This window comes from Cavia porcellus, unplaced genomic scaffold (genome assembly GCF_034190915.1).
Source record: "Cavia porcellus strain 051 isolate PalLab524CR breed Dunkin Hartley unplaced genomic scaffold, mCavPor4.1 scaffold_3, whole genome shotgun sequence".
NCBI classification, from domain to species: Eukaryota; Metazoa; Chordata; class Mammalia; order Rodentia; family Caviidae; genus Cavia; species Cavia porcellus.
This window is the reverse complement of record NW_026947486.1, coordinates 49,446,138-49,458,476: the sequence shown is the minus strand read 5'-3', so window position 1 is coordinate 49,458,476 and position 12,339 is coordinate 49,446,138. Positions and strand designations below refer to the sequence as shown.

The 12,339-nt window shown below is 32.7% G+C and overlaps 1 protein-coding gene across 4 annotated transcripts in view; it reads left to right on the top strand.

Annotated features, from left to right (window-relative positions):
- The window catches only part of Hdx (highly divergent homeobox), a 202,314-nt gene that overhangs the window by 156,157 nt on the left and 33,818 nt on the right, over nt 1-12,339 (top strand). For all 4 annotated transcript variants that reach the window (XR_010046604.1, XM_063246139.1, XM_003470966.5 and 1 more), the window contains one exon: nt 2,207-2,290. Coding sequence is in view for 3 of the 4 variants with exons in the window: in XM_063246139.1 (XP_063102209.1) it covers nt 2,207-2,290 (84 nt within the window). In the remaining variant the exon portion in view is untranslated. The remainder of the gene's footprint in view (nt 1-2,206; nt 2,291-12,339) is intronic.

Genomic DNA, 12,339 nt, shown 5'->3' with positions numbered 1-12,339 from the left:
TAATAAATATTGTGTAAGTGTAAGAAACTGCTCAAAGGGGAAAATTAACTCGGATAGGGAAAGAAAGAGAGAGAAAGAAAGAAAGAAATAAAGAGGAAAGAAAGAAAGGAAGGAAGGAAGGAAGAAAAAAAGGAAGGAAGGAAAAGGAAAAATACATAAATCTGTGTATATGTGCATAAAATAGGTAAGATGACTATACTAATTGTATTATGTCTTGGAAAACAACAATTAGTATTCATATTATTAGATCAACTTTCATTGTCTATATCTGGTAATCTAAACAACCCTTTTGAAGATGACAGTATGCAATATAACAACCATCATCAAATTCCTATCATATTGATTTGAAAGCCTATTTTTTATTGGTTTATGATTGTTGTTGTTGACTGTCTCTTGCTTTTTATTTTTTTTTCTTTTCTGTGTTTTTTCTCAACTAAAAAAAAATGAATAGATAAAATGTGGCCCTCATAATGGAGTTTTCTGTTCCAAAATACTGACATCAACATTTACCACAGGTTCTAGTGCATATAGTACTTATTTGACACTATAATCGTGTCACATTTCTCTTAACAGAAATTGAATGGGTACAATAGAGTTTTGTGTTGTTAAATATTAACAATCTGTAGCATTGTTTTTTTCATGTGCAGAATATAATTTAGGGTTGTATTTTATTAATTTCACTCTTGCTTAGAAGTCATCCCATTTGAAAATGAAGTCATGACATGGGATGAGGCACAATCACTTAAGCACTTAATTTTTCAAGAATGACTGTTAACAGAGACAAACCCCAAGGATTCATCTCCTCTACCTATAATGTGTAGTGTACCCTAAATTATTCATTGCTGACAAATCATGTAGACAATAAAAGACTTCTTTATCTACACAAATCTGTACATTGCCCTTTCATGTATTCCTTTCTACATTGTCTTACTCTTTTTTCAAAAACCAACCCTACTATGTAAACAATCTAAAAATCACCAAAAAAGCATCAAGTCTGAAGATTAGGGAGAGTAAACATGTTTACACCCTAACTTCATAGTTATTATAATAGAGAAGAAGACATTTCATTTCTCTCCAGGAATTGATAGGGAGCAATTTCATTGCGAATCAGAAAGCTGAAGGTCAGAAACCCTGTAATGATATTGCGTCCTCATTAGCAATATACCCAAAACGATCATCCATTTTCATGACTAGATGTATACATATATATGAAGACTAATTTCAAATTCTGCCTGTGACATGCTGCTATTAATATATTTGTTTTTAAAGACTTAACTAAATTTAGTTCAGCTTTCTCTTTTTTGAAATTTTCTTTTGAGTTGGAAGTATTCAAACAGTTAAAGATTCTTTAACTATGATTTTATGTGCACTAAGCAAATTTAGATTTGTTTTTGTCTTTTGCCTTTGCTTTTTACAAAAGATTATGTGAATTAACACCTTGCCTTAAATTTCATGATTGGAGCATATTGGTCATTCTTTTCATGAAGGCTGAGCTGTTTTGTTTATTCTTCTCATAGATATTTAATTAATGCACACTGTATTCAAGACAATGTAAAAGTTATGCTGTACTTTATTTCTGAAGCTAATAGCAAGCATCATTACTCCCATTGTTTCTCTCCTTCTCCTCTCTAGCTTTGCTACTGTCCAGTGAAGAAAACAAATCACCATGCAATATTCATCATTACACCTTATATGCCATAATTCTACCATCTTGCTAAAGGACTGCAGTAAAATGTGAAATTTTAGAAATTATTTTGTCTTTGGAATACATGTCATATGGTGATGTATTGCATTAGAGGCAAGGAACAGGCATGTAAGGATAGAAAAGTAAACCATTGCTATCAATTATACATTTAACTTTAAAATTGACAATCCTTTCAAGAAACAATTTGCTAGTTACTAAATGGTGCTATTTAAACAGAATTCGAATGCCTGTTTTTTTTCAAGATACTCTGAAAATAATTTCTATTGAGGATATTATTAAATCACTTTCGTATTTTCTAACCAATCATCAATTAAATATAGAGGGCCAAGAGACATACTTTGCATAGCACTGAGGAACTAATACATTTTTACTTTATTTCAGAAAATATAAACTAGGTAACTCAATCACAAAAGTGAAACATTTTATAAGTATGTTTTATATATTGTTTAGTATAGGTATAGTGATCTGACATATATGTATAAAATTTCACTTGTGTTACAGAAAATAGAAATTAATGATGATGAAGAAAATGACGTGATAAGTAATTCTGAAGTAGAACAAGTAAATTCTCCCTTGGATTATAAGGTAAAAGTAATTTCAAATTATGAATATATCAAGTAATGGATTAAATGAAGAGAGCTTTTACAGTAAAGCTTATTTTTATATATTATAAGTCCATGTTAAAATTACATGATAGTGAGGCTATGTTGGGAACTTGACTTTGAATTTAATACATGTTTTATCATAGATTAAGTGTGTTGGTACAGTTTATACATATATAATTATCACATTCATCATATGGAACTTGTACCCATACATGATATACTCTGATTCTTATTTTTTCCTATTCCTCTATGCTTTCTTCTTCCCCTTCTCATTTACAAAATCATTGTTTTCATTTTATCTTTTTTTCCTCATTTTTCTTTTTTATTTTACCTTCCTTTCTTTTCCTCACCCCCCTCCTTTGTGCTCCTTCTCATTTGAATATTTGCTTCATATTTTCTAATGTCTGTAATGCATTTTGGTCTTCATTTACATTTTCAGTTTCTCACACTGTATATTTATACATGCATGTCTGATTTATTTTACTCCAGACTTTGATCTCTGTCGTAATACATTTACCTACAAGAAGCTTCAATTTGTAATTCTTTATGACTGAATAGTACTCCATTGTATGAAAACGACATCTGCTTCGTCCATTCATAGGTAGAAGGACATTTGAGCTATTTCCATCATTTAGCTATAATACACTATGCGGCAATGAACATGTGTATGTATATATTACTGTGATTATGATGATTTTAATTCTTTGGGTAGATACTAAGAAATAAGAGAGTCAGTAAAAGCTCTACTCCTATGTTTTGAGGAATCTGTATACACTGATTTCCAGAGTAGTTTCGAGAGTTCACACGAATGCTCATTGTAGAGAAGGGTTCCTTTTTCCTCACAGTCCCACCAGGATTTGCTATTAGCTGATTTCTTGATAATAATCATTCTTTCCAGATTGAGAATCTCAGTGCTGTTTTAATTTGCATCTCTCAAAAGACCACTGAAGTTGAATGCTTTTTCATTTATTGGCCATTTCTGCTTCTTCCTCTGAGAAGTCTCTATTCACTTTAGATGTCTGTTTTTTTATTATGTCTTTAAATTTGGGGAGTTGATGGTTTTCAATTCTTTATAAATTCTATATGTCAGTGTTTTATCAAAGAAGAGCTATCAAACTTTTTCCAGTCTGCAGGTTGTCACTTTACTCTATGTTGGCGATTTCTTTTTCTGTGTAGAAACTTTTTAATAAGATGAGATCTGAGTTTCTGATTATTTGTAATTCTTCTTGTGCAACTGGAGTTTGGTTCACAAAATCTTTGCCTACTGTTATGTCTTTTAGAGTTCTCTTGCAAAAGATTTGATATTTCTTTTTACATATTTAGATCTTGGATCCATTTCAATTTTAGCTCAGTGCACAGTCAGAGACATGAATCCAGTTTTAGTTGCCACCATGTGGAAAGCCAGTTTTCCCATCACCATTTATTAAAGAGACTTTCTTTCTTTCAGTGAGTATGCCTGGACACCTTGTAAAATATATAGTTCTGCATCTTCTAATCTGTTCCATTCATTCTTGAATCAGTTTTTTCCAAGTACTTTGCTATTTTGTCATGGTAGCTCTGTAGTATAAATTCAAGTAATGGAATGTGATGCTCTCTGCATTTCCTTTGTTGATGAGAACTGCTATTGATATTCTAGTTTTCTTCTGGTTCCAAATGATTTGTAGGAATATTTTCTTTACTTATGTGAGGTACGTTATTGGTATTTAGATTCTGATTACATTAAATCTTTATAAAAATTTTTTTAAGTATGGCTATTTTCGTTATGTTGGTTCTTCCTACTCAAAAGCAAGGGATATCTTTCCATTTTCTGATGTCTTCTTCAATCTGTAGTTTTAAATGTAAAGATATTTTACTTTGTTCATGAGATTGACTCCTTTTGTTTTTTGATGCTTTTGAAAGGTGTGGTTTCCCTAATTTCTCTCTCAGTAAGTTTGTCATTTTTTTCAGGAATAATATTGGCTTTTGAGTGTTGACTTTGTAAACAAGTATATTTTTGAATTTGGTTACTAGATCTGAAAGTATTTGGTGGAGTATTGGGGGTATTTATGTAAAGTATCATGTCATTTGCAAATAATGATAATTTAACTTCCTCCTTTCTTATCTTTATTTCTTTCATTTTTTTCTCTTGTATAATTGCTCTAGCTAATATTTCCAGATCTATATTAAATAAGAGAGGTGTTAGTGGATAACCTTGTTTTGTTCCTAGTTTTAGAGTGAAAGCTTTCAGTTTTTAGCATTTAGTTGGTGGTTAGTTTATTGTGGATGGCTTTTATGAGATTGAGATCATCTATTACAATTTTTGCAAGGTTTTTTAAAAAATAATATATAGGTGTTGGACCTTGTCAAATGCTTTTTTCTGCACTTATTTAAATTATTACATGATTTTGTCCTTACTTCTGCTGACATGGTATATGACATTTATTGATTTGCATTGGTTGAAATATTCCCACATCACTAGAATGATTCCTGCTTCACTGTGATGTTTAATTTTCTTGATGATTTGCTGCATTCTATTTGTCAGTATCTTGCTGAGGATTTTTGTATATATGTCATTGGAGAAATTGCCCTATAGTTCTTTTTTTAAATCTTTCTCTAGAGTTTTTCCTTAACAAGTGTGTAGTTACCTTCTCTGACTCTTTTAATCTGTCTTGGTTTGAAATTCACTTTATCTGCAAGTAGACTGGCTATCCCTTTTTGTTTCTAGGCCCCTGTTCCATGAAGAATTTGTTTTCCATCCTTTGACATCAGTCTATGAATTTCATTTTAAGTTATATGCTTTAAGTTATATGTTTAAGTTATGTGTTTCTTATATGCAACATTTTGCTGCATATTATTTCTTGATTTATTCTTCTAGTTCTTGCTTTTGAATGTTGAATTGAAACCATTTACATTTCTGTTTATAAGTGATATATTGGCTAATCATTGTCATACTATTTTCTGGTTGGTTCTCTCTCTTTCACCTCTGTTTAATTCCTTGCCTTGTTTGTTAGCTTCTTTTTATTATTATTCTTTAAATTGTGGTCTTTTTTCTCTTTCTAAAATATACTTCAGACCACTTTGTAGAGGTGGTTTGGTGGTTATCAATTTCTTCAATTGTTATTTATCATGGTGTCATGGTTTATGTTGGTGGCCCCCAGGTCTCATGCATTTGCATTGTGCATTTGTGATTGGTTCATGTCTAGCACTTGGATTGATGGTGCCAATGCTACACCCACCTAGGGTTGTAGTCAGTATACAATGTAATGGCTGGAAGAAGGTGTGTGTTTCTCTCTCTTGCCCTTTCCACCTTGCTGCTTGCAGCTACCATGAACTATGGCCCTGCTATGCCATACAGCCTTGGAGCAAACAGAGTATGGACTGAAACTTCCAAAAACTCTAAGAAATAAACCTTTTCTTTCCCAACTTTGAGCATCAGGTAATTTGTCTCAGAGATGAGTAAAACGTAACTAAGCCACATGGGAATATCTTATTTTTCCACTGATACTGAAAGAGAGTTATGCAGGTTCATCAATCTGGGTTGGAGGTTTTTTTCTTTCAGGAGTTGAAATGCATCACCCCTTGCCCTCTTTGACTTAAAGCTTTGTGCTGAGAAGTCTGTTGTGATTCATATGGGCTTTCCTTTATGGGTGATTTGTTTCTTTTCTCTAATAGTTTTTATTTACTTTGTTCTTCTATTGAATTTCTGGAATCTTGATTATTTTTTGCTCTTGTAAAAATTTATTTTGATATGATTAATGGGAGTCCTATACTCATCATTTATCTTTATATAAAATTCATTTTTCATGTTTGGGAATTTTTCTGCAATTACTTCTTTGAACAGGTTTTTTATCATTTTCAGTGAATACTGCTTTTTAATTGACTTAATTCAGTTTTATGTTGTTGTTCTTTACATCACCTAGCAGCTCTTGGATTGATTGCTCATCATCACTTGCTAGTTTTAAGAGATCATTATGGTCCTGCTCACTAACCAGACTCGTTTTCCCTCTAGCAGTCTATCTCCACTTTTGTTCATATGTTTTGCAAATTTCAATGGAGTTTTTTGTTTCCTGATTATCTGATTGAATCTGTTTCATGGATTCTATTACTTTCTTGTATTATTATTCATGCTTTCCATCATTTTCTTAAACACTATTTTTAATTGACATCTACTCTGCATTCATTGAGCATGTCCTTCATTATGCTCATTCTGTCTTTTTTTTTTACCTTTGAGATTATTTATGATCTGATTTTCTCTACAGCCTCATCATATGTTATTGTTGTCACTGTTTAACATCTGTGGTTACTATTTTGGATAATTCAGTGGAGTGGATTTTGATTTCCCCTATATCATTATCTCCTGGATTTGTTCTGAGTATGCTCAAGATCTGTGGATGGATCTTGCTTCTCTGTCATGTCATTTTATATTGTTTTATTTTAATATGTTTTCTGCATTATGCTTATAAGTTTCTTATGTTAGCTATTTTTATCATTAATATCAATAATTTTTTAGGAAACTGCTAGTCTTCAGATATGCATTCTCAGTATAACTCACTCCTGGAATTTCTGTCCATTCCAAAATTCTACCTTCACAATTTGATAGGGATGAGTAGTTGCTATAATATGATTCAGCACCCAGGCCTTTGGTACTGAACTGTGGCGGTGTTTACGACCCCACATCATCACACTGTTATTATACAACAGTGAACAAATGTTGACATCATGTATGGCATTTTGGATATAGTAGTACAGTTAGCAGTATCAGTATCATCAATCAAAGTCTAAAAATTTACAAACTCTGTAACTGTTAATTTGGTACTTTTAACTATAGTAGCAAGATCTAGTTATACAACAAAACCCATTGATTTTTACCTTGTGTGTGAAGTATCAACAGAAAATAGAAAACAAAACAAACTAATAAACAAAAAGAGAAAGAGGAAAAAAATTCTCTGGTGACTACATTTTGTGGTAGTGTGCAATTCAAAGCATTGATCTATTCTGGGTAACCCCATCAAATTTGCAGTAGGGTTAGTAGTAGGTGTGGGGCTGATCTTGGCCTCCAGATGTGGGGACTGGGGACAGAGTCATCAGTCAACAGCTTTCTGATTGGCCTGTCCCCATCTCCTTTTCCTGACTGTTTCAGCATCACTCTCCTTGTTGCTGTGGAACTCTCCATAGAGACAGCCCTAGACTTCTCCCTGTCATGTGTACAATTGGCTCCTCCCAGACCATGTGCACCCTCCTCTCTTCCACACCACTGGCTCCACTCATGTGCTGAACACAGGAAAAATGTCAGAGGAGTATTACTTGCCACTAATTGTCCCTCTGCATGTAAGGCTATTGCAGTGCTTGTTGCAGGTGGTACTGAGTTCTGATACCCATTCCTTGTCCCTCAGCACCCAAGCCTGGCTGCATTGATGGCCACAGAGTAGGAGGAGTTCTGATTTCCCAACCCAAAACTGTTTGAATTCTGTGTGTATGATCTTTCCCCAACCACCACCACTTTTGTCACTAATCTTGTTGTTGCTAGAAGTTCCAGTTAGCAACTGTGGCACATGTAGAAAAAAAATACTGCTGGCCCAGGAGGGAAGGAGCAGCTTCCTGGTCACTCGCCCATGTGTGCACTAGCAACATTTGATGCCAGGCTGCAGTGTTCTCTGTTTGGAGTAAGGGAGAAGCAGGGGGCCTTATATCCCAAATCTATCCTGTGTGGTTTGAATTGACTGTATTATTTCTGTTTATACATCTTTTATGGATGCTTTCCCACTTATGGTTCTGTTCTGCCTGCAGGTAGGAGTCTCACAAGCAGCCCTGTGGGCTGATTAATTGCTCTATAAAGTTCTATGACTATGTTTTGTTTGATCCCTAAGTCTCTTATTTCAGATTAATTTTGGCATCACATTGTATGTCCCTCTCTTTCTTCCACTTACCTGTGTTTTTAGTTGATATTCTCTGAGCAGCTGCAATTTCGCTTCTCCTCTATTGAGTCATGTTGGTTCCCCTGAATTTAATATATCTAATACAATTTAACTTGCATTGCCTCTTACTCTTTCCTATGCAATCTCATTGATTTTTTTTTTCTCTTGTTTCCAGAAGTTTACTTTCTGGTTTCCAGTTATTTCTCCCTTAATTTTATGTTTAATAACAGTTAATTGTTAGGTTTCTCTTCTAAAAGGAATCATGTAGTATTTAAATTTTATTTCACATGAGAGTTTCTAGTTCCATCTACTTTCTTGCAAATCATATGATTCCTTTCTTTATGATATATATATATATATCACATCAAGGTAGTTTTTCACATTTAGCTATTGTCAATTGTACAATTTAAATATGAATGTGCATGTGTCACTATATTATGCAGTCCTTAATTCTTTCAGGAATATTTTCATTATTGAACAAATGATCAAGTTCTATTTCTTTTAAGGAAATTGCACTGAATGCCGTAGTGGTTGTAGTAGTTATCATTCTCATCATAAATATAGGAAGATACTTTTTTCTCAAATTGCTTTCAATTTTCATTGCTTTTTGTACTTTTGATCATAGGCCTCCTGACTAGAATGAAATGAAATCTCAACATATTTTTTATTTGCATTTCTCTGATGTAATAGCTCTAGCCCTCATTCTCTCTGTTTCCAGGGTACTATGTGGTGAACAGTTATTCTGCCATTCTCCTGTACCATACTATCCTGCTTTGAAACCAGCTGTGTACTAAAACATAATTCAAAATAAACTTCTCTCATTAACTTTTGGATAAAAGCATTGTGTCTCAGTGATGAGAAAGTAACTATAAAGGATATGTGAGATTTTTTCAGTATTTTTGTATTTATTTAACTTGTTTTATGAACTTAAATATGGTTTATTTTAGAGAAAATTGCATGGAGTTCTGAAAAGTACATGTGTAGGTTTTTCAGTCTATACCGTATTTTAATTCTGATGTTTATTTGTTGATATTTTGTCTAGTTGATATGTCTATTCATAATAAGATATTGAAGTCCACTGCTATGATTGTATTGTGCTTTATCTCTCTTTTTATGTCAAATAACACTTTATTATGAAATTGGATGTGTAAAGTTCAGTGCATATACAATTACTATTGTGATCTCTTTTTCGTGATTTTTTTTTTTTTTTACCAATATCTACTGGACTTCTTTGTGTCATTCCATCAGTCTTAGCTTGAAGTCTACTTTGCGACACAAAAGATAGCTATTCTGCTTACTTCTAAGCTACAGTTGCGTAAAGTATCATTTCCATTCTTTCAATATCAGTGTGTGTACGTCTGTGCAGATGAGGTGTATTTCTTTCAGACAACATGTGGATGTTCCTCCTTTTTTGACTGAAAGCACCAAATTGTTTCTTTTAATTGGAGGTTTAAGCAAATTTAAATTAAGATCACTAGATGTATACTAATTTCTATAACTTAATTGTTTCTGTACTTTTGGATTTATTTCTGTTTTCCTTTAGTTTGTCTTCTTTCTCAGTGAAATTTAATGTTTTCCTTCTGCATCTGTATTTCGTATTCCCTCAAGTATAATCTAAAATATTGGTTTGGTCATGAATTTCTCTAGCTTGTATGTATCATGAAAACAGTTTTTATTTCCTCTTCAATTTTGAAGGATTACTTTGCAGTATTAAGTAATCGGGGTTGGCAATTTTTTATTTTTTATTTTTTTTAAAGAATTGTTACAAGCCCTCCTCACTTTTAAGATGTCTGTTGAGAAATCTGCTCTTATTCTAAACAGTTTTCCCTGATGAGTGATTCAAGGTTTCCAATAGCTTTTAATATCCTTTCTTTGTTCCTAATTTCTGCCTTTTGAATTTAGTGTACTCTGGATAGATTCCTTTTTGATAATGCCTATTTGAGGCTATAAATATCTGTCTTACATGGGTATTCATCTTATTATCTAATTTTAAAAATAATTTTCTGCAATAATTTCAGTGCATAGATTTTTAAGTCGTTAACCCACATTTCAATGTCTTCTTCTAGGCCAATGAGATATAAACTGTTTCTTTTAGTTACATCCAGGAAATCTTTCATAGTCTGGTCAGTGCTTCTTATTCTTTTTTTAAAAATCTTATCTGAATATTGTTGCTCTTCACCCTCTCTTCAACTCCTGATATTCTTTTTCTAATCCATCTGGTTTACATTCTCCAGTTTTAATTGATTTTTATTTGACTTATTGAGGCCTTCATTTCAACATTTCTGCCCCGTTGTTTTTCAAAATTTGTTTACTGAAGTGATCTTCCATATGCTGCAGTCTTCCTTAGTTCAAACAGTTGTTTATTTGTATATTCTTTGAACTCATTGATCTTTCTAGCAATTGATTCATTCAGTTGCTTATTTGCCACTTCTTTGATCTCTTTTGATTAACTTAGCTTTCAGTTATAAAATTCCATATTTTAAATTTCAGCTATTTCACTATATCTGTGTGATCTGATTTTCAAGACATGTATTTTTGGAGGCATTATGTTACCTCATTTTCTCCTTTAGCCAGATTTTGTGTTGAAGTTTATACAACAATTGGCTTAAATGTTTCTCCCACTGTTGTGGATATCTCTCTGTAAGAAAGTTTCTACTTGGTCTGCTCAGAGTGCTAAGTTCAGTCCCTAGTACAGTTTTGGGAAGGCAGTCTGACTACCAATAACATCAACACTTGAGAAACTAACCACAAATTTTTTAGGATTGAAGAATTTTATGGAAAAATTCTATAATTTTGCAATCCTAGAAAAAGAAAAAATGTTGTATACAAGAGTGGAAGAAATTAAACTTATTAACATTCAAAGTATTTCAAATAATATATAAAGGAAAGAAAACAGAAAACGTAGGAAGAAAAAGAATAATGCCAAATATCAAAAAAGAAAGAAGAGTATGGAGACAAAAACATCTTTTATTCTGTTCTGTTGGTTTATGTGTCTGTTTTTGTAGCACTGCCATGTTGTAGCACTGAATCTTTGGAATACAGCTTGAAATCTCAACTTCTTATATCTCCTGTTTTGCTCTTGTTCCTAAGGATTGCTTTTGTTATTTTGCTCTCTTCTGATTCAATATAAATTTGAAGATTCCTTTTTTAATTCAGTGAGAAGTGTTACTGATATTTTGAGGCTTTATTAAATCTGAGTATCGTTCTTTCTCATGTGGCCATTTTGAAAATACTCTTTCTGTCTGTCAAGAATTGCAGGTACCATTACATTGTTTGATGTCCTCTTCGATCTCCTTTTATAGAGCACTATAGTTTTCATTACAGAAATCTTTGACTTCCATTTTTAGGTAAAATCTTAAGTACTTAACTTTTATTTGAAATTATTATAAATGGTATTATTTTACTGATTTCTTTTTCAGTGGGTTCACTATTCATGAAGAGCAATGCCATTGGGTTGTGTTGATGTTATATTCTTCTAGACTGATGAATTCATTTATCAGTTCTACAAGTCTACTTTTGCATTTTCATGGTCTTCTACATAAATAATCATGTCATCTGGAAATATTGTTTCAGTTCTTTGTTTTTTATTTTTTCTCTCATCTGAGTGTTTTTATTTAAGTTTTCATGTTAGAAATGTGTTGTGATAGTGAATATCCTTGTCTTCTTCCTGGTTTTAAGGAAAAAAGCTTTTCAATTTCCCCAATATGATATACTGTTGGCAATATTTTGTAATAAGTGCCTTGCATCTATTTGCAATAAGATACTTCCATACCTATTTTCTTTACAATTTTATCATAAATGAATGTGGGATTTTGTAAAAGGCTTTTCCCACATCTAATGATACAAGCATGTGATTCTTATCCTGGCTTCTGCTTACGTGACACATTACATTTTTTGATTTGCATATATAGAACCATCTTTGCATTTCTAAGATAAAGCTTATTGGTCACCATGTATGATTTTGTTAAAGGTTAGTTCCACTGGCACATGAGCAGCTGGGAAGCTTTGGTGTGGTGCATGGTGCAAGCTGAAGTCCTGCACAGTGTAATTCACATAGCTATGCAGCCTTGGTACATTGCTTAGAACCTGGTAGGACCCTCCTCAGTGACCACAAGAAACTGGGGAGCTTCTGTGT